This window comes from Aedes albopictus, chromosome 2, assembly GCF_035046485.1.
Source record: "Aedes albopictus strain Foshan chromosome 2, AalbF5, whole genome shotgun sequence".
Lineage (NCBI taxonomy): Eukaryota > Metazoa > Arthropoda > Insecta > Diptera > Culicidae > Aedes > Aedes albopictus.
The window spans coordinates 38,870,348-38,897,635 of record NC_085137.1 but is presented as its reverse complement, the minus strand read 5'-3'; the positions used below and the strand labels follow the sequence as shown (position 1 = coordinate 38,897,635).

Genomic DNA, 27,288 nt, shown 5'->3' with positions numbered 1-27,288 from the left:
AAAAGGATAACATCTCTGTTCGCATTATACCGGGCAAATTCTTGGATCTGTGGATTGCCTAGAACCGAATCGACGCAGTTACGGCACATCGGTTTTCGGAAACTTCGGCGGCCTTCTGCCGCCTCAGTTCCTCAATCCTCTATGCGGCTTCACCGCATGGCAGCCAATTAAACGCCCCATAATAAATTCAAAAGTTTCCATAAATAATTCGAAAATTGCCAATAAATAAATAGGGGTGGAAGCAATAATAAACTATAAAAGTTCCATAAACAAATCAAAAAGCGCATAAATAAATCAAAACTTCCCATAAATAATTGATTTTCGAGCAATAAAAAATGCCAGAATTTCCACAAATAAATCAACAATTGCAATAAAAAACTTCATTTTTTCCAACAAAAAATTTCGAACATACTACATCACAGAACTATTATGCTAGAAAGATTGAAACTATGTGTGCAATTTAACAGACAATCGCTTGCTGTCCGAACTCGCTAACGCTCGTTGGACTTTAAAAAGGGATAACATCTCTGTTCGCATTCTACCGAGCAAATTCTTGGATCTGTGGATTGCCTAGATCCGAATCGACGCAGTTAAGGCGCGTCGGATTTCGGAAACTTCGCCTCAGTTCCTCAATCCTCTATGCGGCTTCGCCGCATGGCTCGGCCGAAACTTTTACTTTACACATTGTTTCGTATATATTGCTAAATTTTCAATTGCTTTTTTGATGTTTTTCAATTGGGAATTTTTGAATTATTTATGGAAAAATCAGTTTTATTTCTGGAAAATTTAAACTTTTCTGGTGGAAAAAATGTAGTTATTTATTGAAATTTTTGAATTATTTGTGGAAATTCCGATATTTTTTATTGCTCAAAAATCAATTATTTATGGGAAATTTTGATTTATTTATGCACTTTTTGATTTGTTTATGGAAATTTTATAGTTTATTATTGCTCCCACCCTTACTTCTTTATTGGCAATTTCTGATTTTGGTATGGAAAATGATGAATTTTCTATGAGTCGTTTATATTTTAGCCTTCGCCGCATGGCTCAACCGCTACTTTTACTTTGCTCATTATTTCGTATTTATTGCTTAATTTTCAATTGCTTTTTTGATGTTTTTCAATTGGGAATTTTTAAATTATTTATGGAAAAATCAGATTTATTTATGGAAAATTTAAACATTTTTGTTGGAAAAAATATAGTTTTTTATTGCAATTGTTGATTTATTTGTGGAAATTCTAACATTTTTTATTGCTCGAAAATCAATTATTTATGGGTAGTTTTGAATTATTTATGCACTTTTTGATTTGTTTATGGAAATTTTATAGTTTATTATTGCTCCCACCCCTACTTTTTTATTGGCAATTTCTGATTTTGTTATGGAAAATGATCACTTTTTTATGAGTCGTTTATATTTTAGCCTTTCTTAGAGAAATCAGTGGCTGAATTAAAAAAAACTTAAAACCTGGAGATGGATAAGCGTCTACAAAGATCCCTAGCAAAAACTATTGTGTTGTTTCTTAAAGGATTCCGGACAAATTCATGGATAAATTATCTTAAAGAATCCATGGAGAAATTACAGGAGCTATGCTTAGAGGAAATGACGGGTAAATTTCTGGGGTAATACATAGAGGAATATCTGGAAAAAATCCTGAACGAATCTCTGTTTAAAGCCCTGCTGCAATCTCGGGGGAATTGTTGCCTAAGTCACTATAATATGCAAGATCCTCTGGAAGAATTACAGTTGGATTTTCTGGATTAATCCGTGGAGAAATTTTTGGACAAATTGATGTGATAGTTTTCATTGGTAGGTATATCTAGAGCAGTGGTGCTCATCCTGCCCCTGCGGCCCTCCAAGCCTCAAGATGCGGCCCGCGGAGTACTTTAAGACGAATCGAAATTTTTGAACGATTTTTTTAAATAACTCGTTAAATTTATTAAGAAAACAAACAAAAAATGCTGGGAGGAATTCCAGGGAGGTATCACCGCGCCCGCCACATCGAATTCATATCGACGGTGATGAAATCGAGGCGGTTGAAGAATTCGTGTACTTGGGCTCACTGGTGACCGACGACAACGACACCAGCAGAGAAATTCAGAGGCGCATTGTGGCAGGAAATCGTGCTTACTTTGGACTCCGCAGAACTCTACGATCGAACAAAGTTCGCCGTAACACGAAGTTAACCATCTACAAAACGCTGATTAGACCGGTCGTCCTCTATGGGCACGAAACATGGACCCTACGTGCAGAGGACCAACGCGCCCTTGGAGTTTTCGAACGGAAGGTGTTGCGTACCATCTACGGCGGAGTGCAGATGGAAGACGGGACTTGGAGAAGGCGAATGAACCACGAGCTGCATCAGCTGCTGGGAGAACCAACCATCGTCCATACCGCGAAAATCGGGAGGCTACGGTGGACGGATCACGTCATCAGGATGTCGGATAGCAACCCGACTAAAATGTTTCTCGAGAGTCATCCGACCGGTACAAGAAGACGTGGAGCGCAGCGAGCTAGGTGGGTCGACCAAGTGGAGGACGATCTGCGGTCCCTACGCAGAGTGCGGAACTGGAGACAAACAGCCATGGACCGAGTGGAATGGAGGCGGCTACTATGTACAGCAGAGGCCACCCCGGCCTTAGCCTGACCGGTAAGGTAAGGTAAGTGATCATACTAAGTGCAACGTGCACTGAACTTATTTTTCGACGGAGCGAAAGCACCGATGGATGAAAGTTTATTTACCGTCAAAGCGCCATTCACCGTATGCCTTCGAATATGTTTTCGTTATTTCCATATTACGATTGAATGATGTGACAATTTCCCTTCAATTTCACCAATACAACACTAATGCATTGTTACCATGTCAAAACGCTCATTAGAAACATTTAAATGTATCATTTTGACACTAAAGTGTGTTTACATGAAGCGGGTTTCTGTTTGTTCACTGCATTCATAGTGAAAAAACTAAAACTGCGCTAAGGTGATTTAAGCGATAAACTAAATGTAGTAACGTTTTTATTCCACCAAGAAGCAATTAAATTCACATATCAGGTATGTATTTTGCACTACCGAAGTAAGTTTAACAAGAAAGTACGATCACTCGTACTTTTTAATTGAAACCAGAGTTTCCCATTGCTCATGTGTACATAAATGTGACAGCGAGCCTCCCACCAAATTGTCTCACAGCTCTTCAAAATCGCAGTGTGCTGCGCTGCTAGGAGGCTCACGAAAATTTGGTGGGTGCGAGCTAGGCACATAGCTCCCGGGGAGCTCGTCTCATGCGCTGCGTGAGCTGTTGGTATCTAAGGTGAAAAACACCTTCTTGGTAACGAAGAACCACAACAACTTTTTTCCGTACACAACACAAGTGTCTGGTTGGTTTATGCGATACGACTAGGGACTCTCAATGCAAAGGTTAAGGTTTCAATTCTCGTTCGTTTAGGAAGTTTTTGTCGTGAAATTTTCTAATTTAATCAGCGCATGAGACGAAGCGCATGAGACACATCTTGAGAAAAATGAGGCGCACAACTTTCAGTCTCAAAATGTACAGGGCTCCTGGGAGCTTGCTTGCAATGTGGCTCCCGTACATGGGACTACAGCACGTGTGGGAACGTCCATAAATTACGTCACGCAAAAATTGGTCATTTTCAACCCCCCCTCCCCCCTATGTCACACTTTTTGTATGGAACCTCTGAAAGTTTTGTATGGGTCGTCACACTTTGCTGAACCCCCCCTCCCCCCTTAAAGCGTGACGTAATTTATGGACGCTCCCTACATCAACTCTGATTGAAACAAAAAGGCACGGTAAATGGGAGATCGCAGTAGGCTACGCGCGCGGGCGGTTGAGTTTTTGGTTTGCTGTCAAGTTTTTTTCACTCCCGTTCGGTTTTTTCCATTCCATTCCTTAAGAGAGCCAATGCAATTCTTCATTACACCAACGAACCTAACCTCAAAATGAATGACAATTCTCACGTCATTTTGACAGATGTATCATGAGCATGCAAAGGACGGCAACAAGATCGATAAAGTAGAATATATGATCCGTCTTTTTCGCGCATGTGTGCGGTCTGTCAAAATGACCTGAGAAGTGTCAAACATTTTCATTGCTAGCTTGGTTGGTGTAATGAAGAATCTGCAAATTCTCATGCACCAACTGAGGGGGTTAGAAGCAAAGCGATTAAATCGACTAAAATCCACTTTCGAGTAAATGGGGTTTAGTTCACATTTGATTCTGGGCCCCTCAACTTGTATGCAATATTTCAGGCGAGCTCGTTCCCAGTTCATTCCATAGACTCGGCCCAACGACCGGAACGTGCTATAAACTATAAAGTTCGTAATACCTATATATTATACTATATATTTATACTATAGTATAAACATGAAGCATTTGGCGCATTTGGTGACCAGTTGAATTTTTCACGTAAAGCGTACCACGTGATTGACTTCTCGCCTGTCCATCAGCATCTTTTCTATTCTACTCAATATTGAAAGGACTATCGTCGTGATGGGACACAGCGATGTGAAGTACGATCAATGTACGAATACACATTCAAGGAATAATGGGTACAGTTAGTAAACATTTTTTTCAAAACTGGAGTGTGTAGGGTCTACCCTATAGCATTAAGAGACAGCATCGCAGTAGGCACAGTTGGGAAGAGAGAGGATTCATGGTCAGCGACCGACAGAGTTTAGACGTGTGAATTAGAGCTCTAGAGTAAAGTGGTGGAAATATAGTGAAAGTATTATTCAGGAAGTTTGGGCATTATTAAAGAATAAGTGTGATATCCGAATATCCTACAGAGTGTTCTGGAGCTCACAATCCGGCTTTCAAAGATTAACTCAAAGAAAAAGTAGTGACTTAAAAAACTAATGTTAAAATTTCGTTAATTTTAATGTCTCTAGGGTGCCTGTACCAGTTATCGCACTACCTAAGGAAAACTATTTCTACAAAAATAAGAAGAAGACCGACGAATGTCATCGATATGTCAAATGATAGATTTGTTTTCATACTTTACAGGAAAAATATAGAATCACAGCCAATCCCACTTCTAGTGTTTATTACGGCGTGTACCTATAGGAACCCTGTACCAGTTACGGACATATTTTCTTATTTCGGTTTGACTTCGCACTATTTACATGCGTTCCTTATGGGAGTAGTCATCAATGGTACACTATGGCAAAGTAGGGTACAAGGAAGCCGAAGTTTTAAGGATATGATTTATTTCTATCATAATTTGGACAAATTGGGAAGTTTGAATGAGTGCAACCATCTTTTGTTAACTTGATCTTTTGTTCGCAATTTTTTTCTTGTTGATTTGCACCGTTAAAGGCTGAAAATAAACTATGGCAAATTTGAGGACTATAGCCATAACTGGTACACTGAGCATATATGACAAACACATTCGGTTGGCTGGTTAGTGGTTATGGTTTAAACTTGAAAGTGCTTAGACATAAAGTACTTTAAACTACCCTGAAACAATCTACAAAGTCAGTATTTTATGTGATTATGAGGCATAATGATTTGTAAACAGTAATGTCGTTTTGACAGGTCTCCTGCTCGAGTGGAACTATGGGGATGACAGCAAGTCGACTGTTCCAATTTTTAATGTTCTCTTTGTTTTTCTTCGACTCGTTGCTTTTGACCATGCCATTTATGAAATATGTTTTATCGAGGCAATTGTCTATTCGGGGAAATGACAATGGGGGTAATGTAATTCGAGGTACTTGATCATTCGGGGTATTGATTTTCGGGGTAATGTTTTTTAGGGTAATGATATTCGAGGACCGTAGAATAGAAGGCAGGAAAGTCCAGGCTTGTCGTAATCTCCTTCGCGATTCGAATGAACTGGAAAGTCCACCCGAACCCTTTGAGCAAATTTAAACTTCGTACATCGTTCTTTCGATCAGCTTGGTCATCTTCCCGAGAAAGTTGTTCTCGTTCATGATTTACCATAGCATGATCGAGATGAAAGAGCGACAACCGCTCGTCAAAAATTTACGGAAATAATATCTATATTATAGGCTTGAAAAAATAACATGTTGTTAAAGAAGTGACCCAGAACTTATGATCGGAAGTGTCAAGATATTTCTCAAGAATAAAACAAATAACTTTCTAGAATTACACATTTTTCATTTGTTCAAATAATAAAACCATCGTTCTCGTCACGAAAACGACTTTTTAAGCACTGGTGCATTTCATTCCGGCTGGCATTCTGAAAAATATCAATCATTAGTGTCACCTATCAACTTCCCCCTATCCTCAAACACTTACTCTCGGTCGCCTCCCATCCGACGTACGCTCCGAGACGCTTGTTCTCCACCACCAGCCAGTCGTACAGTGGCTGGAAGTATTCCAGCAGAGCGTCGGCACTCATCTTACGCTGTCCGGTCAGGGCCTCCATCGCATCGGGCCACGGCTTCGACGATCCCATGGCCAACATCTCCTTGATGGCATTGCCAGCGTTCACGCTCTGGTAGATATCACAGTTGTTGACAGTCTTCTCCGGGTCGCCCTTGACGTACTCGCCAGCCAGCTCGCAAGCCGATCGGTGGAATTGGAACTGGATGATGTAGGACACCAGGTAGCGCAGGTATTCGACATCTGCCGACACGTGGTACTTGGCCGGGGCGTCAAAGTCCTTTTCAGTGCGGACGACTGGGGGTTCAATTCCGGAGAACTTGGATCGCATTTCCCAGAACTTGCAGTTGTATTCATGGGGTTGGATATCCCCGCGGAAGATACCCCAGCGGTACTTGTCGATAGTGTAGGCGAACGGAAGGAAGACCAGCTTGCCCAGGCCGGATCGGTAGAATTGGTTGACCTTGGATTCTTCATCCAGGGTGAAGTCCTTGAGGAGGCCGATTTTTTCCAAATGTTTGGGGGTGGAGACGGACAGGGAGAGGACATCACCAACGGCCTCGTGGAATCCGGGGTTGGCTCCCTCGCGGTACATGCTGGGTTGGTGTTGGTATTGCAGGAAGTACTGGATGTGGCCGAGCTCGTGGTGCACGGTAAAGAAGTCTTCCATGTTGACGCGAGTGCATTGCTTGATGCGGACGTCATCCGTACGGTAGAAATCCCAGGCGGACGCGTGGCAGACCAGTTCACGACCATCGTCCGGTTTCTCCAGGATGCTCTTCTCCCAGAAGGAGCTGAAAAACGTTTTTGAATTAGGGCTGAAGAGACTGTTGATACTGGAGTTCAACTTACGCTGGCAATTTGGTCATGTTGAGCGAAACGAAGAACTCGTCACCCATCTCGAACATCTGGATAGGGTTGTAGCCCTGGCGCGCCATTTCTTCAGTAACGTCCAGCTGTTGACTGTCCGGGAAGGGGGTGGTGAAATCGGCGATGTTATCCCAAGTCTGAGCCCACATGTTTCCAAGCAGATGCATCGGGATGGGTCCCTTCTCGGAGACGACGGCCTCTCCGTAGCGTTCACGCAGCCGATGGCGGACGTAGGCATGGATCTGTTCGTAGAGGGGACGAATTTCTTCGATGGCAGCATCGACTTGCTCTTCGAAGGTCTCATCCTCGTAGGCGTCCAACCAGGCTTCGGCTCCCGAGGTGAAACCTGTGAGATAAATTCGGTTTAGAATACAGATTCAAGTGTGATGTCACGATTACCTTACCGTTCAGCTCGGCGGCTTCCTTGTTCAGCTCCACGTACTTCTGGAAGTTTTCTCTGGTCGGAGCTCCAGCAGCGTCGTACCATTGGATCCAGTAGTGCTTCAGTTCCTCAGGGTCACGGCTGGTCGCAAGGGTTTCAGTCAGTTCTGGCTCCAGCGAGAGGTCACACTTGGTACGATCCTTGTAGTCGCAAACCTTAGCCATGGCGTAGTTCTCCGACATGCTCGAGATGGCGTCCAATAGCTGAGTGAACTTGTCTTCCGAGAGGGCTGCGTAGCCCAAGTCAGTCAACTTCTTGATCTTGCGCTTCAAGTCGGCATCCTTGAAAGCGTTGTAGTTGAACTTGCGCAGTTCACGGGCCACTTCCTGTAACGAGAAAATACGTAGATATTTAAGTTCCACGAACTCCAAGGTTTCCGCAAAAGCACCTTCCAAAACCGCGCATTGTCTTCAGCTACTTCTTGTGACCTTGAGGCAGTGTAATCGTTGATATCACATTCGTAACTCCAGGCAGCCTCGTTTTCTGCATTCGTACGATCTATCACCAACGGTTCCACGGAGTTCAGATAGGCAGAAGCTTGCAGCTCGGCATATCGAGGGTTCCAAGGTTCCGCGAATGCAACCGCACTAACCAGAAATACCACCTTCAAAAGTTGACTCATTCCCCAAATCTCGATTCGAATCATTCACAGCCCAAAGATGCGATCACATGCCCCTGTTCGATAAGCTCACGCGACCAAATCCCATCCCAGACTGGCGGCTGCTGAAATTCGTACGATCGATGATCATGACTTCAACGGTAGCTGCCGATCTCCCACGGCGTGAAAAACTATCCAAACATGGCATATTAAGGTAAAGGTAAATATTAATGTTTCCAACGGAGAGGCTGCGTGCGCGAGAGAGAGCCGCGAATCATCTCCAGCTGATTGAAATCGATGCAATCGAAAGTTGACTTCAGGTAAACAACTACAGCCGTCTGACCGCTGCTAGTCTACCCAGTCCAGTTCGGCCCAGCCCTGCCACCATGGGAAATTGGCGATCATGAATGAGTTAGAACAATCACGCTGCTTCTACCGCCGCCGCCGCCGACCGGAATAAATACATAAAAGTGCATTGTTGAGTCGAGGTGAACCCCTAATCAGCATGCGCCTCGGCCCACCCGCACTTAATTTGAAATTCGCTACGAGTATACGGTAGAATCGCAGCACTGACTGGCTGACGAAGGCGCGATGACTTATGTCTCGGAACCGCAACGACGACGACGCGACGGTGGAGATCAAGCTCTGAGATCGCACGAGCCTCTAGGTTGCCTCTGACTTTGTTTGAATAATTAATTTGCATGTGTCTTTTGGGCCGACACAGAGCGAGGATAGCCTATTATAAAGACGAAAACAGCTGTACGTGGATGTCCACCACCAGCTGAGGTGATTCCAGCAGATTGATGGATGACGAACTCGTGCGTTGATGCAAGGTGAGATTGGATCGGGGACCATTGTCGTTTCGGGTTTAATTGAAGTGATTTTTGATAACTGTGATAACGTTCTCAGCATCAGAGTTATGAAAGAAGATAACTTGCAAGAGACAATCATACAGACGGGAGGTCTGCGATAGCTTTAATGAGTTATGGGCGACTATGGAACATGCATAGAGATAACCGGTTGGACAAATAAGCACAATTGTTTCGATCGAAAATAGAACATCTTGTGCAATGGCGGTTGATTGATTGGATTAGTGTTTTTCCAACAGCATCGAATGGGGCAAAGATGTTATGCAATGTGACTTTTTATTTGATGCCATATTTAGAGTATAAGCCATGCATGAAGCCTGTTCATTAAGTCCTACGATCGGCTTAAGATATTTCAATTTGCATGAAAATAGGATAAATTTAGGTCACACGCGTATGCTGCAAACTTGGCTGAAATAGCCAGAAATAAGCCACTTATGACCTAACCATGACAAATCTGTATACTCATCCTCCTCGGCACAGTAAGTTTTAGAGTTTTTTTTTTTATAACGAAATTAAAGACTCCTGCCTGAAACTTTTGTCTAAGTTGGTATTGGGATGCAAAACATTCAAATCTTTCACGGCAGAGGGTTGTTTTGGCGTCTTGTCCCTCAGTTTATTTAATTCCTTTTTTTTTTTAATTTATGACATGAGATGGGAATGAGAGCATGAATTCGAACTGTATTGGCCATCCTGTTTCACTATACAGCTACACTTACAGAAGCAATCAACGGCATAAGTGTTTTGAACTAACAGGCATCTTCAGTGTGTAAGTGTCCTTCTATTTTTAGGCGAGAATGGTGCCTGCTACATCAGATTGCCGTTCAATGTGGGGAGGGGAAAGGCAGTGAGATTATGCAATTGCTTGCCCACGGCAGACCGTATACACTGCGTCTGCGCAAGTTCATGCGAATGTCGGTGTGTTCTGGAATAGTTGTTTGGTAGAGGTTCGCGTTGGTGCGTGGATAACCCTTTGGTAAGTGTATGGTAGGTAGAATTTGTGTTTATAGATTGCTAAGAAAATTATGCGGCACAGCTCGTGGGTCGCTGAATTGTAGGCGTAATATGAATGATTATTTATACTTACACCTACAAGAATACCAAACTTTTGAATTATTGAATGCTTACAGCGCCACCTAGCGGCAAAAATCCAAAACTTGATGTTTCTGCATACATTTGGTCAAGTCAAGCGCCCCCTTTGACTTAACCAATTTTGCTCAAGTTTTGAACGTAGCTTCTGAGAGTCCAAAAGAAGTAATTCAGGAGAAAGACTTGGCATTTTTCGAATTTTATGTTTTTCATATAATTGTGGGCCACCCTACTGTACATGCATTATTTGAGGGCGTGGAGTAGTTTCAGGGATTGTTTCTGGAGATTTTTAAAGCACCTTCTCTTACAGTTGGGGATTTCACATGGAGTTCCTCTAGAATTATCACCGATGTCCAGGCAAACATTCAGATACTTCTCTAAGAGTTCTAAAAGGGATTTGCCCTGAAGTTCCTCCAGGAACTGTGGTTGGAGTTCCTTCAAGAATTTTTTCAGCAATTTCTCCTAATGTTTCTGCAGAAATTTCTACAAGAACTTCTTTAAGAAATGCTTAAGGAAAGCCTATAGGTTTGAAAAACTATCACAATATTGAAATTCACAAAAAAAAAATAAAAAAGATATACACAGGAAAAGGTCCAAAAATTTCTACGCAACTTTTTCAAGAGTTCATCAGGAATTCCAACAATAATTTCTTCATGAACTTCTCCAAGAATTTCTTCAAAAATTCCAACACTACACATTTCAGGGATTTTCTCCAGAATTTCTTCGCAGAATTCCTCCAATATACAATATACCATATACCATATAAAAAAAATATATACCATATACCTTCAGGAATATGCACCTCCAAGGATCGGTTCAAACAATAATCCAAGCATTCGTTATAGAGTTTAACAAGGATTTCTTCAGGAATAAGTCAAAGGATTCCTACAAGGAGATGAACAGAATTATTCATCTTCAGAATGCCTCCAAAGACTTCTCAAAGGATTTTTTCGAGGAATTCTCAACAAATTCCTCTAACGATTCCATTACGAGCTCTTCCAAAGATTCTTTCAAGGATTCATCCAAGGTTTCTGATACATTTTCGAATGATCCCTAATGAATGTATTCAGAAATCTCTCCAACAGTTTTATTCAATCATTCTTTTAGTAGTCTATGGAGTCTATGAACCATCTTATATATATAAAAATGAGTTTGAAGTTCCTTTGAGGCAACAAAACTCACGAACGAATGAACCGATCAGCATGACTCTTGCACGGTTCAATTCATATTCATTTTGGCTGTGTTTATATAGATAAAAAGTTACGAAAATCATCCAAGAAGAATAAAGAATGTAAAATTACTATTTTTTCATGAGCCGGGAAGAAATTTGGCGTGATTGAATTGAAATCAATCTAGAGTGAGTTGCTGCGATGTCTTCAACAGCTGTCAAACCACCACAGCTTGGCAAGACAAAGTTTGCTGGGACAGCTAGTTTGAAATGAAAATTTGACACAGAACTAAACATTACCAGTATTTTTGATTTTGGTTAAGTTCAAGCAATTTCGAAGGCAACATGAAGGGTCTCTGTTGGTTCCGTTTTGAAAATGAAAAAGTAAATAAAGCCGTTACAAATATTTATTTCATTTCCTATTGTCCCACCTCTCTTTGGCTGGTCGAGGGGGGGGATAAAAATAATAAAGCATTTATTCTGAAAAATATTAAAAACTCATCGGATTTGTTAAAGAATTTTCAGCAACACCCGAAATTTTGATAAATATTTTTCATCTGCCCCCTCAAAATGCGAAATCCAGCCAAAAAATTTTGAAGGAGGGGGGGCAAAAAGTCAAGAACAAATTTGTATCAGCCAAATTATGATCCTCATAACTCTAAAATCATACATTCGAAGAAAATGCCCTTGCGGCTTGTTATCAATCTTCGCAGCCCGGCAATAAACGATCATGAGATTATTTTAATATTAATTTTTGGTTTGATTTATGAGGATCATGATTGCTTACTTTTTCATTTCCGAAATGGAACCATAGGCTAAACAAATAGAGACCTCCAAAAATGGCTAGTTACTATGGAAGTCAGAAAATGTTTGATTTTCTCTCCCAATACTGTTTCTGCATGGATATTTTGAAAAGTTTCTCCAAGCTCTCAATCAAGCAGTTATCCAAAAAATCCTTCAAAAATATTTCTGAAGGATTCCTTCGGGAGTTCCTCCAAGTATTCACTCTGAAATTTCACAAAGGATTTCTGTAGAAATTCCTCGGATGGTTCGTTCAAGAATTTCTCAACACCAGTATGCAGTTATTCCTCCAAAGAATAATTTCGGAATACCTTTAAGGGTTTTAATTCAACTCTGTAAAAGTAGGAATTCTTCCAAAAGAATATCCGAATGTGGAGCTCACGAAAGAACAGATGGCAGCTACAAGTAAGGCCATATTGGCGAAAGTTGCAGGACAGCGAAAAGAGGCCCTGAAACCAAAATTCGGTTTGTGTGCGTTCAAACCTGGATACCTAGTCATTGTATGCAAAAACCAGGAAACAGCAAACTGGCTTAAAACTACAATCACTTCGATAACACCCTGGCAAGGGGCAGAATTACTGGCGGTTGATGAAAGCGAAATCCCGCAACCTGAAATCTTGATCGGCTTTTTCCCATGGAGTGCAGAAGACAGTAATGGAGAGATTCTGGCGCTCTTGGAAAGCCAAAATGATGGGCTTACTGTTGATTTGTGGAGAATACTGCAGCGCAATGTCGTAAGTCAAAGACACGTCGAGCTCGTTTTCACTGTCGACGGAGCTTCGCTGAGCTCTATCAAAAAAAGTGAATACAATCTCGACTTCAAATTTGGGATTGCTTATCTTAGGAAGAAATTCCAAAAGAAGTACCAAAATGATGGCAGTGAAAGACCAGGGAGTAGGGATGACAATGATTCTCGACAGACCCACGTAGGCACTGGCGATAACAAGATGGTCGTAGACCAGATTGAGGAAATCCCAGGACCAAGTGGAGTCGGGGAAGCAAAAACAAACCGTAAAGCTACTGGTCACACTGCAAATACTGTCGGCGCTAAAAATAGTGAAATGAAACCGACAAACAAAGGATTTAACCCAGAATACCGAGAACTGAAGATTCCAGATGGGAAAAATCTAAATAAGGGGTGTCGCACAACCAAGCAAGGGGATGAAGTAAATCCCCGCTCAAGCGGCGAACAACGACATCTTCAACAGCAAAAAAATTAAGTTCATTCAAGTGAATCTTCACCATGCGAAGGGAGCAACTGCTGTACTTTGCAGAAGATTTACGAAGAGCAAACTGGATATCGCATTAATCCAGGAGCCATGGACAACTAACAGTAGGATAGCAGGAATTCCTACATCTTGTAAGTTAATCTACAACTCTGGGCAGCTTGCTCCCAGAGCTGCAATTTTAATAAATGGAAATGTAAATATTGTCCCAATTACAGAATTTATAAAAAGAGACATCGTCGCAGTAATGGTGGAGGTGCCAACAACCAATGGCAAAACGGAAATCTACGTTGCATCAGCATACTTTCCGGGAGACATAGGAGAAGTTCCTCCACCGGAAGTGGTAGAGTTTGTTGCATACTGCAACAAACAAAATAAAGCGTTTATAATTGGCTGCGATGCAAATGCCCATCACACGGTATGGGCAAGCACGGGCATCAATAGCAGAGGTGAGTACCTTTTAGATTATATCTATAACAATGAAATAGACATATGTAATAGGGAAGAAGCACCAACATTTATAAATGCAATAAGGCAGGAAGTACTTGATTTAACATTGTGTAGTCCGAAAATCTCGGAAAAAATAAAAAATTGGCATGTATCTGATGAAGCATCATTATCGGATCATATGCAAATCTTATTCGAGTATGAGGCTGGTCAACAACTCACACAAACTATAAGAGATCCCAGAAAAACAAACTGGGAGCTTTACAATTCAGAGCTGAGAGCTGGAGTAAACACATTACAAACATCCTCAAAATCATGCACAGAACTTGAAGAAAGTTCAAAACAAATATCAAATTTGATTTTGAATGCATTTAATAAAAGTTGCACTGCTAAAGAACGCTCAACAAACAGAGATGTTCCATGGTGGAATAACCGATTAGCCAAACTTCGAAAGAAAACCCGGAAAATGTTTAACTGGGCTAAACGAACTCAACAGTGGGGCCCATATAAGGAATCCCTTACAAATTATAATAAAGAAATAAGAAGATCAAAAAGGATTAACTGGAGGCATACATGTGAAAGCATTGAAACTACTCCAGAAACCGCCAGGTTGCAAAAAAATCCTTGCAAAGGATCATTCTAACGGGTTGGGAACACTGAAAAAAGAAAATGGGACTTTTACAAATTCTGCAAATGAAACGTTAGAGTTGATGATGAAAACACATTTTCCCTGTTCAGTAATCAATTCAACTGAAGACCAAAGTTCAGCTGTAACAGAAACTGGCGTTTTTGAAACCAGGACGTATGATCATGAAATAATGAGCGGAACGACTGGATCAAATAGAGACAGGATCGATAGTTGCACTTTGGCCAAACAAATATTTACTGAAAAGAAAGTTGAATGGGCGATTGGCTCCTTTGCACCCTTCAAATCACCTGGTAGGGATGGAATTCTTCCTGTACTACTGCAGAAGGGAAAGGCGATTTTAACACCTATTTTAACTAAACTTTTCCAAGCCAGCTTATCTTTAAGTTACATTCCAGTAGGGTGGCGACAAGTACGGGTGATTTTTATCCCCAAGGCCAATAAAAAGGATAAAACACTGCCAAAATCCTTTAGGCCAATAAGCTTATCGTCTGTACTACTAAAAACTATGGAAAAAATAATTGATGAGCACATAAAATCATCATATCTTATTGAAAATCCTCTCAGCAAACACCAGTTTGCCTACCAAGAGCGTAAATCATCAGTAACAGCATTACATAAGCTTGTTACAAAACTTGAAAAATCTCTTAATGCCAAAGAAATTGCTCTTTCTGCTTTTCTTGACATTGAGGGAGCTTTTGATAATTCATCTCATAATTCAATAGCAACGGCCATGATGAAACGAGGTTTCAATAAATGTGTTGTTGATTGGATTAATGAAATGTTAGCCAAAAGGGAGATATCAGCAAACCTTGGAAGCTCCTCTATATCTGTTAGAGCAGTGAAAGGGTGCCCACAAGGAGGCGTCTTATCACCTCTTCTGTGGTCTTTGATAGTTGATGATCTTCTGAAAAACTTAGAATCACAGGGATTTGAAATAATTGGTTTCGCAGACGATATAGTCATAATAGTTCGTGGGAAATATGACCAAATCATCGCAAACAGAATGCAAACTGCTCTAAATTGTATCTCATCGTGGTGTGATAGGGAAGGATTGAATGTAAATCCTTCAAAAACTACTATTGTACCATTTACAAAGAGGAGAAAATTTTCTATAAATAATTTATACTTGAAGGCATATCTATAGATCTTTCAAATACAGTCAAGTACCTCGGAGTAGTCCTTGACAGCAAACTGAATTGGAATTCACACCTAGAGCAGATAATCACAAAAGCGACAAATGCTCTTTGGATAAGCAAAAAAAACATTTGGTAAGCAGTGGGGATTGAAACCGAAAATGATTTATTGGATCTTTTCGGCAATCGTGAGACCCAGGATCACCTATGCCTCACTGGTCTGGTGGCAGAAAACCACAGAATCCGTCGCTCAGAGAAAACTAGGAAGATTACAAAGACTAGCGACTCTCTCAATAACTGGAGCATTGAGAAGCACTCCTTCATTGGCATTGGATGCTTTATTACACATGCTTCCATTACATCAATTTATACAATTTGAAGCTGAAAAGAGCGCTCTAAGAATCAAAAGATCTACGAACCTCTTGGAAGGTGACCTTAATGGGCATCTTAGTATTCTAAAAACTTTTGGCATAAACTCCATAGTTATGAACAACGAAGACTGGATGGAGAAAAAGTACAATTTTGACCGTATGTTTAAAGTTTATGACCCTGATCGAAGTTCGTGGCGAGTCGGTGGTCCAGAATTTCGACCAGGATCGATTATTTTTTATACAGACGGTTCAAAATTGAACAACAAAGTGGGAGCAGGAGTAACTGGCCCAGGGATAAACCTGTCGATACCCATGGGAAAGTATCCAACTGTATTCCAGGCAGAAATTCAAGCAATTTTAGAGTGCTCTAATATATGTTTGCAAAGAAACTATAGGCATTCAAATATATGCATATTGTCTGACAGTCAAGCAGCACTAAATGCTTTGAAGTCAGCGGTATGTACATCAAAACATGTTTGGGAGTGCATTAAATCACTTCAAGATCTGTCCTATCGTAATCAGGTCAACTTATATTGGGTTCCTGGCCATTGTGGAATTGATGGAAATGAAAGAGCCGATGAATTAGCAAGGCTTGGATCATCTCTTCAGTTCATAGGGCCCGAACCTTTTTGTGGGCTATCTGCCTGTGCTTTGCGAATGGAGTTCAAAATAAGAGAACATTCAAAAGTGACGAACAATTGGAAAAACACTTGTATAGCAAGACAAGCAACGCGATTTATTATTCCAAATGTTTCTAAGACTTGTAAAATACTGGATCTTTCCAAAAAAGATCTAAGCGTATATACTGGGCTTATAACAGGTCATTGTCCGAGCTGATATCACTTGAAGCTTATGGGAAAACTTCAAGATGATATGTGTCGCTTTTGCGGCACAGATAAAGAAGACTCGGAACATCTACTGTGCCACTGTCCGGCACTCTTTACAACAAGACGTAAGTTCTTCGTCAAGGGGCTGTTAGAACCCTCTGACATTTGGAGAACAACACCCAGTACGGTAGTGCAGTTCATTCGAAATGTCGAACCGTGCTGGGTTAATGCTATTAATCAAACGATGGCGATCACTCACAATAGTGGTACGTCATCTTGATATACATAGCTATAATAAAACTTATCAGGGGCATATGTCACAATAGATCAAAAAACTGGTCGCAGTGATGGAAATACCCGACACGGATTAAAAAAAAAAAAAAAAAGGGTTTTAACAGAAAATCATGTTCCTTCAATGATTTGTTCCTTCAATGTTACTTCAATGATTTGTTTTTTTAGGATTCCTTCAAAGATTTCGTCAGCATTATCCCTATGTTTTCTTAAAAAAAACATTATTCAAGGATTTCTCAAGGAATTCTAGGAGCTCCCCTCAGGAAATCATCGTCCGATGTATTCTTCCAGGAATTCTCTAATGATGTTTAACTGGAACTTCTTCAAAACTCCTCCAAGCGTTTCTTTAGAATTTTTTCCTAAAATGCATTCACCACCATGTACCAGCTAGGGATTTTCAAAGTCGAACCGGAACGATTGGCCCAAAAGTGTACCAGACCCTTTAAACCCGACGGTTTCAAAATTAACAAAAAATGTGTGATTTGTTGATTCGTGTATCGATCCTATAATGATAAATAATTATTGAAAATTAACAATCAACCACTTCTCTAAAAGTTTCCTAAGTAATTCCTTCAAATAGTTTATCGAAAATAATTTGACCCATGTTTTTTTATTTCAGGGGGTTCCAAAAAATTTTTTATGAAATTTTGAAAAATCATATCTTTTGAACCAGTTGCCCGATTTAAAACTTCTTTTTTTTGTTTGAAAGCTGTTGTAGTTTTCAGAAAAAAATACGTCAAAGGGGTCAAGTTGTGTTTCTAGCCAAATAAATCTACAAATATATTTGTTTGTTCTCATTTTCATGATCTCGGGACAAAATGCATACCCTGGTTTTATATTTATATAAAAAAAATAGGAAACATAATCAAAAAAATCAGAGAGGTATGTTGTTTTTAGTTTTTGAGACATGATGTTTTGAGAACAGAGAGACATATTATATTTTGAAACTAGCTTATCGTCCAATCTTGTAAATTTCCATAAAACTATTGCATTTTTGTGTAATTTCTGGTGTTTTTTGTATCCATAGATATAAAAGAATTAAATGCGTATTTTAAAAAATGTCCTGGATGGAAAAAAAATCGACAAATAGTAGCCCGAAATAATCTTGGGCACGCTAGTGTAAATCAAAGGATTTGAAAATACTGCTTCGTACCGCCACTTTTTTGATTATTAGAGGTTTTATATTTTTTATAGTCTACTAGAAATATGATGCATTTGATGTTATTGGATTTATATTTACAAATACATAGTACAAAATTACCGCACGCACCCTGTAGAAATCCACCAAGTATCGCGACATTCGGAGTTTCACTATATCGATTTTCGTTGAAATGGCTGTAAAAATGTTTTCATTCAGGAAATTTACCAAGGCTTCTTCCACCAAAAAAAATCTCCTGGAATTTCTGCACGAATTTCTCCAAGGATTCATTCAGATATTTTTCAAAACTTTGATTCAGTAACTCCTCAAAAGGTTTCTCCAAAAACTCCTTCAAGGTTTCTCAAAAATTTTAGCAAGGGTTCCTTCAGAAATTTCTCAAATGATGTCTTCAGGATTTTCTCCAAGGGTTCAGAAATCCATCAAGAAAATATCCTAAAATCCGTTTAAAAAATCAGCACATGTAGAACCAATTGAAAAGAGCAAAACGACCATTTCATACAGAAGCTTCTCTGAAATATTCTGTGTAAAATCCACAAAATGTTTTGATATACCGGTTTGCAGTATTTGTTTTCCTGTAATGATTTCCGATTTGAGAAAGACTTAGTTCAATAACCTATTTTGAACAGGTTTTTAAATTCCACTTATAGACAGATTTTTAACTTCTAAAGAGATCATCCTGTCAAGATTATAAGAAATAATTAATCCTTTTATTTTTTTTTGATAAAAACAGTAAAGCAGTAAAAAAATCTCGAATAACATTTATTAGATTCCCATAATTTTTTTTCATTCTTTTTCATTTTTTCAAATACGCTATAATTTAAGTACCGTAAGCCGGAGTCCAATTGACCTTCGGGACGATATTGATTGGATGTTTTTCCGTTTTATTGAGCATTTTTTTAATAGTTTATCTGTCGGAAACAGATACTAAACGATATTTATTAGAAAACTGTTAGGTTTTTCCTACGCCCTTTTTTTCAAAAGTTATGTGAGCAAGAATGGTTATGTGTTGATGCAAAAGTATATGATTCAAAAAATGCAGTGCATGAACAAAATCTCATTCCAATTGAAAAATACCATGTCAAAAATAGCATATTTTTTGTGTTTTGGGTTGGAAATACTATATATTGGACGCCAAGAATTCAACTACTGTATATAATAGTTGCTGGTTTAACCATGCTCATGGTGGCTTCGAGGAAGTTTTTCCTTACATAAACGCACTTCTTTTAAACTATCAATCAACTATATCAATCACCCTATAAAGTGAGATATAAAGTTTATTTTTTGAATTTTTCAAAATTCAAGGTTGCTGTCTACACAAGAAAATGTAATTTTGAAAAACTTTGTCAAAGATGTCAAGTTTGAATTTTTTCAAGATACATTCTGTTTACTACCAACAGCCTTTTAAAATAGGTTTTTTTTTCTCAATAACTTTCTCAGTCTTACCGATTTTCGAATCCTCTAAGCAGAATAGCTTCTTTGAATGAGTGTAATCAGTTTTTGAACCTTCCCAGGTAACCAATAAGCAGTTAAATTGGCATGATTTCGGCACTATATGCGCCTTTAAAGCAGGTCATTAAATGCAAATTTGCCGTATATGAGCCATAAGTGCTAATTAAATGCAGGTTTTGGCCCAATATACGGCTGATTAAATGCTTAAATTTCCTATCCCCCAGATTGTCAAAAACAAAAACAAAAATATTTTCCTCTGCCCATTTTACGGCTTCCCTCTCTTCTATTTTTATCCTCTCTCTCCTGTGCATCTTTTGAGGCTTGGGGCACGTTTTGAAATGTTGTTGTTTTTTTTTGCTGATTTCGGCCAAATTGGGAATTGATCCCTCGATCCTTGGGTTGACGTTGGTTTTTTTTATCTATTTGAGGCTTGAATATTACACCGGCAGTTGCTTCGTTAGATATGCTATAGGCTCGGCATGTACTGATAATTAACTCTCTTAAGATGTTAGGTTTTTCGCGCCTCGATGGCGTAGTGCACGTTCAGCGTGCCTGTCTGGGTCATGTTGACCCCAACATCCTACTAGGAAACTAACCATGGAATTTATTTGCCAAGGCGTGTTGTTTTTCACTCATCTCACTTTGCAGTTTTATGGCAATAAAGTAGCAGTTATGCTGCTTGTTATCCTAAACATACCGTGCATTTGAAATGCTACATAACTGCTGTCAGATTTTAAGTAGCATTTCAATTGCTAATATAGGGCAGTCTAGCAGTTCAACTGCTATGATACGGCAGTAAGCAGGTCGAATGCAGATTTAAAACAAAAATACGGCTTATTCAAATGCTTATTGGTTACCTGGGTTGTAATTCGCACTTGTAATCTTCAGTGGATAACTGACACTGAGGAAGATTACAAGTGGTAATCAAAATACGCGTATCTGTCAAAGGATGAGCATAACAAGTCGGAATTCAAAGGTACAAAACTGATAACACTTAAGTATAACAGTAATTACTGAGAGAATAGAATTTCAGAATCAAAACTGAAAAAGTTATTGAGGCAAACCTTTTTTAACGGACCGTCGCTAATAAAAACGTAACGTATCATGAAAAGTAACACAGCTACAAACTTGGCGTCTTCGACAAAGTTATTCAGAACATTATTTTCTTGTAATTTGACAAATTAAAAAAAATATAATTTTCATGTCACGTTTAGGGAGATTGATTATTTTATCTATTTTATCTAAACTAAAACTGCCCAACCCCTAAAACTCAGTGGTTGTAGTACATATTTCTTTTTTTATACAGTGTTTTTCCGATTTTGTTACCGTTCTATTTAATCACGCTCCATTATATCACTCTCGATTTTAGCACGGTATTTTCTTCGATTATATCACGTTATGATAAATCGATAGAAAGCATATATTCCAAACAAGGCAGGACAAATGAATCGTCATGGAGTATGATATTTTGCACATAAGTAGAGTAATGCGTGGCAAAGTTCACACCTAACAATCTCCACAACATAACTATTGAACGAAACGTAGATAATATTGTTTTTCGTTCTCAACAGGGACAGTGCCTGGATCTCAGCTTATTTCATAAATGCTTTCCCAACTATAAACTAAGACAGCACTATGCTTACCAGAAATATGGGCGTTGGGTGGCAAGCATAAAATGAAATTTTTTGTGGGTCAAATTGCCTCAAATTTGGGCATATATCTCAGCTGGGTTGGGAAGGATTTGAGGCCAATTTTGAGATCAACATGTTTCAAAAAACCCCACATGACGAAGAGAACAAAACTGCCGAAAATACGTAAGTACCTCTAGGTAGTTTAGAGTTGGAAAAAAATCATTACAAGAATAATAATACAGTAGACGTTCGATAACTGCAACATGTTTACGTTTCACTTTGCGAATGAAATTCGATAACTGCAACGACTGACAGATGCCAGCAAGTTGTCGACCGACAATAAATAACCGTGAACGTGATCCAACTGGGCTAACATGGCGCACCATTTTGACGTTTGGCGGTACGACAACTGCAAATTTGTTGCACTTACCGGACTTGCAATTAAAAAGCATTGCAAATAAACCGTTTGCAACGAGCGAACGTCTACTGTACTGTAGAGCCTCATGGCCGTGCGGTTAGCGTCACCAAGCGTATAGCCGTACCATGCCAAGGAGTGAGGGTTCAATTCCCGCTCCGAGTGATAAAACTTTTTCACAAGAAAATGTTTCTTCCTCGTATCCTCTGGTGCTCTTAATATATGTCGTGTCCGTTGTCTAGTGTTAAGTTTCGTTCAGTCTGTACAGCCTATGGCTGAAGACGGTGTCTGTGTCTTTTACTGTGTTTGATGTTTTGTTCTGTTTTTGTTAGAAGTGAAGTGTTTTTGTATGTAAGTGAATGTCGATTATAAAATATATTCGACAAAAATATGTTTCAATTATATCACGCTCCAATATATCACGCGAATTTTTTTTTTTCATTCGTGATATAATCGAAAAAGTACTGTATAAGGTCTGAGACCATTTCGGCAGGAGCACCTATTTTGGGCACTTGCTGCTGTAACTCAATCTGTTTTCTACCAATTGACTTAATTTTTGGAATACGGTGAGATACGCACAGTGTCTAGCCATGCACAAAAATCATGTCTATTGGTTAGAAATTGATTGAGTAATAGCAGCAAGTGCCCAAAATAAGTGCTTCTGCCCAAATGGTCCAAGACCCTATATCGTGCATTTAGCCGAAATGGCGATCGAAAAATCTTAAAAATTTTCGATTTTCCCAAAATCCCATCAATACCCCTACCTTCTTCCAGAACGGGAGGGTCAAAACTTCAGAATTAAAACATAATGTGTCTATTAAAAATATCGTTGGCTTACTTTTCAGCCGAAATACGTTCGCCAATACCACCAATATTAGTACTACCACCACTCATGGAGCGTTTACCCTATCTATATTATAAACTTTTCAATGCATCTAGTATATGAATTCAATCTCAATTACCAACAAGCATATAATGCGATAAATCCCCCACTCATCGTAGCCAATCTGCTCCCATAATTACACGTTTCCAATTTTCCGCGCGGATATGAACAATGAGCAGAACAAAGTTCTTACCCGCCATGGTGTTGTGTTCCACCTAATGAACCGTGTGGGTCCGACTCGAATCGCAAACACCCACAAAAGCACTACCTACTGACTGACTGCATCGCTGTCCGCTCTCTTCGGAAGTTCAAAAACACAACAAAAATAGAATGGTAAAAGTTCAGCTCGATCCCCAAAACCTGATTGGCAGGTTCTGCAAAGAAAGTTGCAGACCAACTCTTTTTGTCAGTTTCTTCTGCTCTTGGCACCACTTCGATTAGTTATGCGCGACACTCACCGGGTCGTCGATCGGTCAATGATCACGGCATCTCATCAGCGCTAGCGGCTTATTCAATGCGCCCGAAAAATACTTATACATACTATATTACAAGTTGAAATGCGTTCGATAGTTTGCTTTTGGGCTTCCCGAGCAGGAACGAATAACTGCCACATAACTGCAGCATACTAAAGTCAGGTATCATACCAAGACAAGGTATTGGTCGGTTCTAGGTATTTTGTAGGTATTGATAAAATACCTCAACTTGTTATTGGTTTGGTGTTGAGCACTGCTTGAGGTATTATTCAGTTATGGAAAAACCACTATTTGTATGGAAAAATTGGAAAATATGGAAAAATGAGATGGCCCAAAATGAGTCTACGTAGTTTATGGACAGCGCCTTATGCAGCGCGTCTCAATACCTCATTCAAGTTGTAGGTATTCGGTTTTCCATACCTGAGTTTGGTATTCTTCAGCTATTTTCTCCTGCTCGGGTTCCTTTGAGTGTAAGGTATTTTGAGTGTAGGATTGACACAAAAAAACTCGATTTACAGAACTCGTCATAACTATCCAACTCGGCAAGCCTCGTTGGATAAATGTACGACTCGTGCTGTAAAATGCTCGTTGCATAAATTACTATTATTGCCTGCAACACGATACAAAATAGTCTATTGGCAAAAAAGAAAGTGCCCTTTGACCATTCTAAGAAGTACTTTGCTTTTATTGCGATGTAACGCCAGAGCAAAGAGGAAGCTCTGAAAATGTTTATAAGAATTTCTATTTCACATTTCGAAGGTAGAGCTAAAAGGTTTTTCCGAAACCCTATTAATAAGTTTTTAATTTTTTCGGCATATACTTCAAACATTACCAATGAAACGCTCCCATTTTTACTTTTATACTATCAAAGCACTAAAAACATTACAAGAAACCCATTTTTTTCAATCAATTTTCAATCAATTATTTTTTTTTTTCTAAATAATCAATGACTTTGGTCAATTTTCTGTACATTTTTAACCCTAAAAGGGATACCTGGGGTCCATTGGACCCCAGGCGCTTTTCAGAGCTCGTCTTTGATGGAACACACTCAGAGAGGTGACGAAACTGAGGCCATGAAGGTATCCCTTTTAGGGTTAAGAAATGGTCGCAGCCTCCTGATATGTAAAATTCAACTTTAGCCCGCGTAGAGTTCTAAGCTGAGGATCACTACTTTAGTGAATACCTTGCTGTGAACATTGATATTTTTATGATTACAAAAACCTTCCGCCCAATACAATCTCCTACCCTATTAAAGATAATCATTACTCATAGCGACCCATAAATGCTAATTACCTACGCGCACTTGACCACACTCATCTTTGCATATGCTAATACTAATCACATCATCTTGTCCATCCCCCTCATTACAGAGCTACTTACTCACTAATAACCCACCTTAAAGTAGTTGGCATTGCGCGTCTGGATCTCGTTGCGCTGTTTCAAGTTATCCTCCGTCAGATTCGACTCATACGCCCAGGAAGCCTCAGTAGCCTCGTAATTACGAGCCAGAATCTCCCGCTCCAGATCGGCCACGTACTTCGCGGCGGCCAGTTCATCCTCCTCCAGCTGGGGATTGGAAGCGCCGGCCAGTGCCACCACAACGCCGGCTAGCACCAACAGCGACAATCGCCACAACATCTCACTCTATCTATATGGATCACACACGACACGACGACGGACCAGCAGACAAGTAGACGGAACCGCGATCGACACGGCACTAAATGTCGCCGCTCGGTTGCCGGTCGTTTTTTATAGCTTTGCGCCGGTTGAGCCGAGCCGCGCGCGCGACGCGAACGGATGCGGGAGAACTCTGGGTGAGAGGACCCGGCCCAGAGCAGATACCGGTCTTTCGGATGGCTACCGCTGGCTACCGCCAATCGGAAACTATCAGATTATTATCGATCGGGTTTTTTTTTTCTTTCTGAGAGAGCTTTGGTTGTCTTTGGAGTGAGCGCTCGGGTCATCGACGGTTGCTGCGTTGTTGCGGGGGTGGCTTATGAATTTTGAAGAGGGCTTTCTTTCCAAATGAGGCTCTGTGAGGAAGAGACTTGCAAGTGCCCGCTTGTCTTATCTTTCAACGAAGAGGTGTTCGATTTGTGGTTTGGAATCTCATTGCAATTGAACTGGGTGCTAAATACCTATAAGAGGTAGTTTTTATTTTGTTTTTTAATAGAACAATGCTTCAAAGATGATCAAAGCGGTGAACGCTCAATAATTATAAATCGTTTGTATTTCAAATCTAAAAATGGACTAATAACTATGATTTGGAATTTAACAAAAACATTACAACATTCATTAGAGATGTTCCAGATCATCAAAGTCTTTTGAATAGCAGAGCATCAGATCTACACTCGATTCCAAGAACCAAGGAGTGACATTAACCTTCTTAGCAACGTCACTCCCACCGTAAACATATTTCACGTATACGGAATAGAGTGGGTCATCGTTTATATGGAAAAATGAAAAATTCAACATGGTATCCCATCAGATCAAAGCTTTTTTAATCCCATTTCAGGACCCAAATAAGTGATCAAAATTTGGGCATGAACGGTTATTTCTACGTTTTGCGCATCGCGTTTGAAGTTTGTATGGAGTTTTACATGGGAAAACACACTTTTTTACATTTCTCTCATAACTAGCCCGAATTTTTCTAAAACCATGTAACCGATAAAAGGAAAACATAGCCTAGGGTGTCCTGAAAAACTTTGTCGAAGACCGCGAAGTGATCTGATGCTTATGAAAAAAGTTATAGCGTTGTTGCTTGGCGAAACAGCCTGATTTTGTTGCTGTTGTTATTCCTTCACATGTTAAAACATAAACACATGCATGCGGTTCGTTGGTTATAACTATTTTCACAAGCATCGAATTGCTTTGCGGTCTTCAACAAAGTTTTTCAGAACATCCTAGGCTATCATTTTACAGTATCGGTTAAAAAGTTTCCGACAAACTTTTTCAGCTTATGACAAAAATGCAAAAAAGTATGTTTTCCCATACAAAATCCCATATAAATTTCAATTGCAATGCGCAAAGTGTAGACACTACCGATCGTGCTCAAATTTTGCACAGATACTCAGGACCCGAAACGGAACCAAAAAAGCTTTGATCTGAGAAAACGGTTCCGATGACCCACTCTAATACGGAACGGTTAGTACGAGATGTCCCCGTTCTTTGATTACAATACCATTAACAACGCTGCACAGTAGGCCTGGCCGCTTTAATGTTTGTAATACATCTCAGATGTGCTGCAAGGATTAATAATGACAAGAAAACTGATGGAATTACAGTGCCGATTCGTTCGTTGGGCGCTCGCTAGATGGGCTGTCTCGATGGTAGGATGTTCACTAGTTGGGGCAAAACCCAACTAAAAAGCACTGTCAATGTCAAAATCGATGTTAAAACGAGTTTGACGCCTGTAGTCGATTTCATCATTTTCCAGGATTCCTTCAATGAATGGCTGTGTATGTGTAGACTAGACCAGATTAGCAGAGCTTCAGATCTACACTCGTAACAGTAGTTATCAGATATTATACAGATTAATGTTGCATGATAAACTAAAACAATTAAATCTACTTCAAGACTGATGTACATTGTTATGAACTTTTGCATGGACGTAGCCAGATGGGGCAGGAGGAGAGGATGCCGGAAATATAGAAGAATTCAACCCAGGCGAATGGGCTAGATGAGAAAATCCTTCATAAATTTTCAGTGATTCCATTCCTCCGGGAACTTCTCCTGGAGGTTCCTATATTGATTGTTCCAGTTTTTTTAAGGATTTTTCCAGGGATTCCCAAAGGAATTTCATCAGAGATCCTTTAGGTATTTCTGCATGGATTTCTCCACATAGTCCTTCAAGAGTCCCGCTAGAGTTTGAACCAATAATTCCGACAGGAATCTTTTAAAGTACTTCTGAATTATTCAAAAAATAATCGAGTAATTCCTTCTAAAATTTCTACAAAAAGTTCTTTGGAAGGTCATCCAAGGATTCCTTCAATAATTTGTCCAAAAATTACTGCAGACATGGATTTCTACAGATTATCCAGGGATTCCTACAGAATGTCTTCCAAGAATTCTTTTAAAAAATTCTTTTGGAATACCTCATAACATTACTTTAGAAATTCCTCCAAGAATTTCTCCAGGAATTTAC

General features: G+C 39.7%; 1 protein-coding gene across 2 annotated transcripts; it reads right to left on the bottom strand.

Moving 5' to 3' along the window:
* Window positions 1-6,107: 6,107 nt before the first annotated feature.
* Window positions 6,108-24,849, bottom strand: LOC115265114 (angiotensin-converting enzyme-like). 2 transcript variants are annotated; one of them, XM_062849487.1, is made up of 5 exons: window positions 24,540-24,849; window positions 7,631-7,994; window positions 7,209-7,572; window positions 6,270-7,150; window positions 6,108-6,210 (listed from the first exon to the last, which is right to left on the bottom strand). In XM_062849487.1, exons 1-5 carry the CDS (start codon window positions 24,780-24,782, stop codon window positions 6,194-6,196), a joined length of 1,869 nt encoding a protein of 622 aa, XP_062705471.1. In that variant the 5' UTR covers window positions 24,783-24,849; the 3' UTR covers window positions 6,108-6,193. The 2 variants fall into 2 exon arrangements, with proteins under 2 accessions (XP_062705471.1, XP_062705470.1); XM_062849486.1 differs by lacking the exon at window positions 24,540-24,849 and adding an exon at window positions 8,057-8,378.
* Between the last annotated feature and the right edge of the window lie 2,439 nt (window positions 24,850-27,288).

What these genes read in the sequence shown, in the direction of transcription:
- LOC115265114 (XM_062849486.1), bottom strand. Translation starts at nt 8,314, where the DNA reads ATGATTCGAATCGAGATTTGGGGAATGAGTCAACTTTTGAAGGTGGTA. An exon ending in ACAATGCGCGGTTTTGGAAG is followed by an intron (nt 7,995 to 8,056) that starts GTGCTTTTGCGG and finishes TTCTCGTTACAG; the next exon opens with GAAGTGGCCCGTGAACTGCG. An exon ending in AACATGACCAAATTGCCAGC is followed by an intron (nt 7,151 to 7,208) that starts GTAAGTTGAACT and finishes AACGTTTTTCAG; the next exon opens with CTCCTTCTGGGAGAAGAGCA.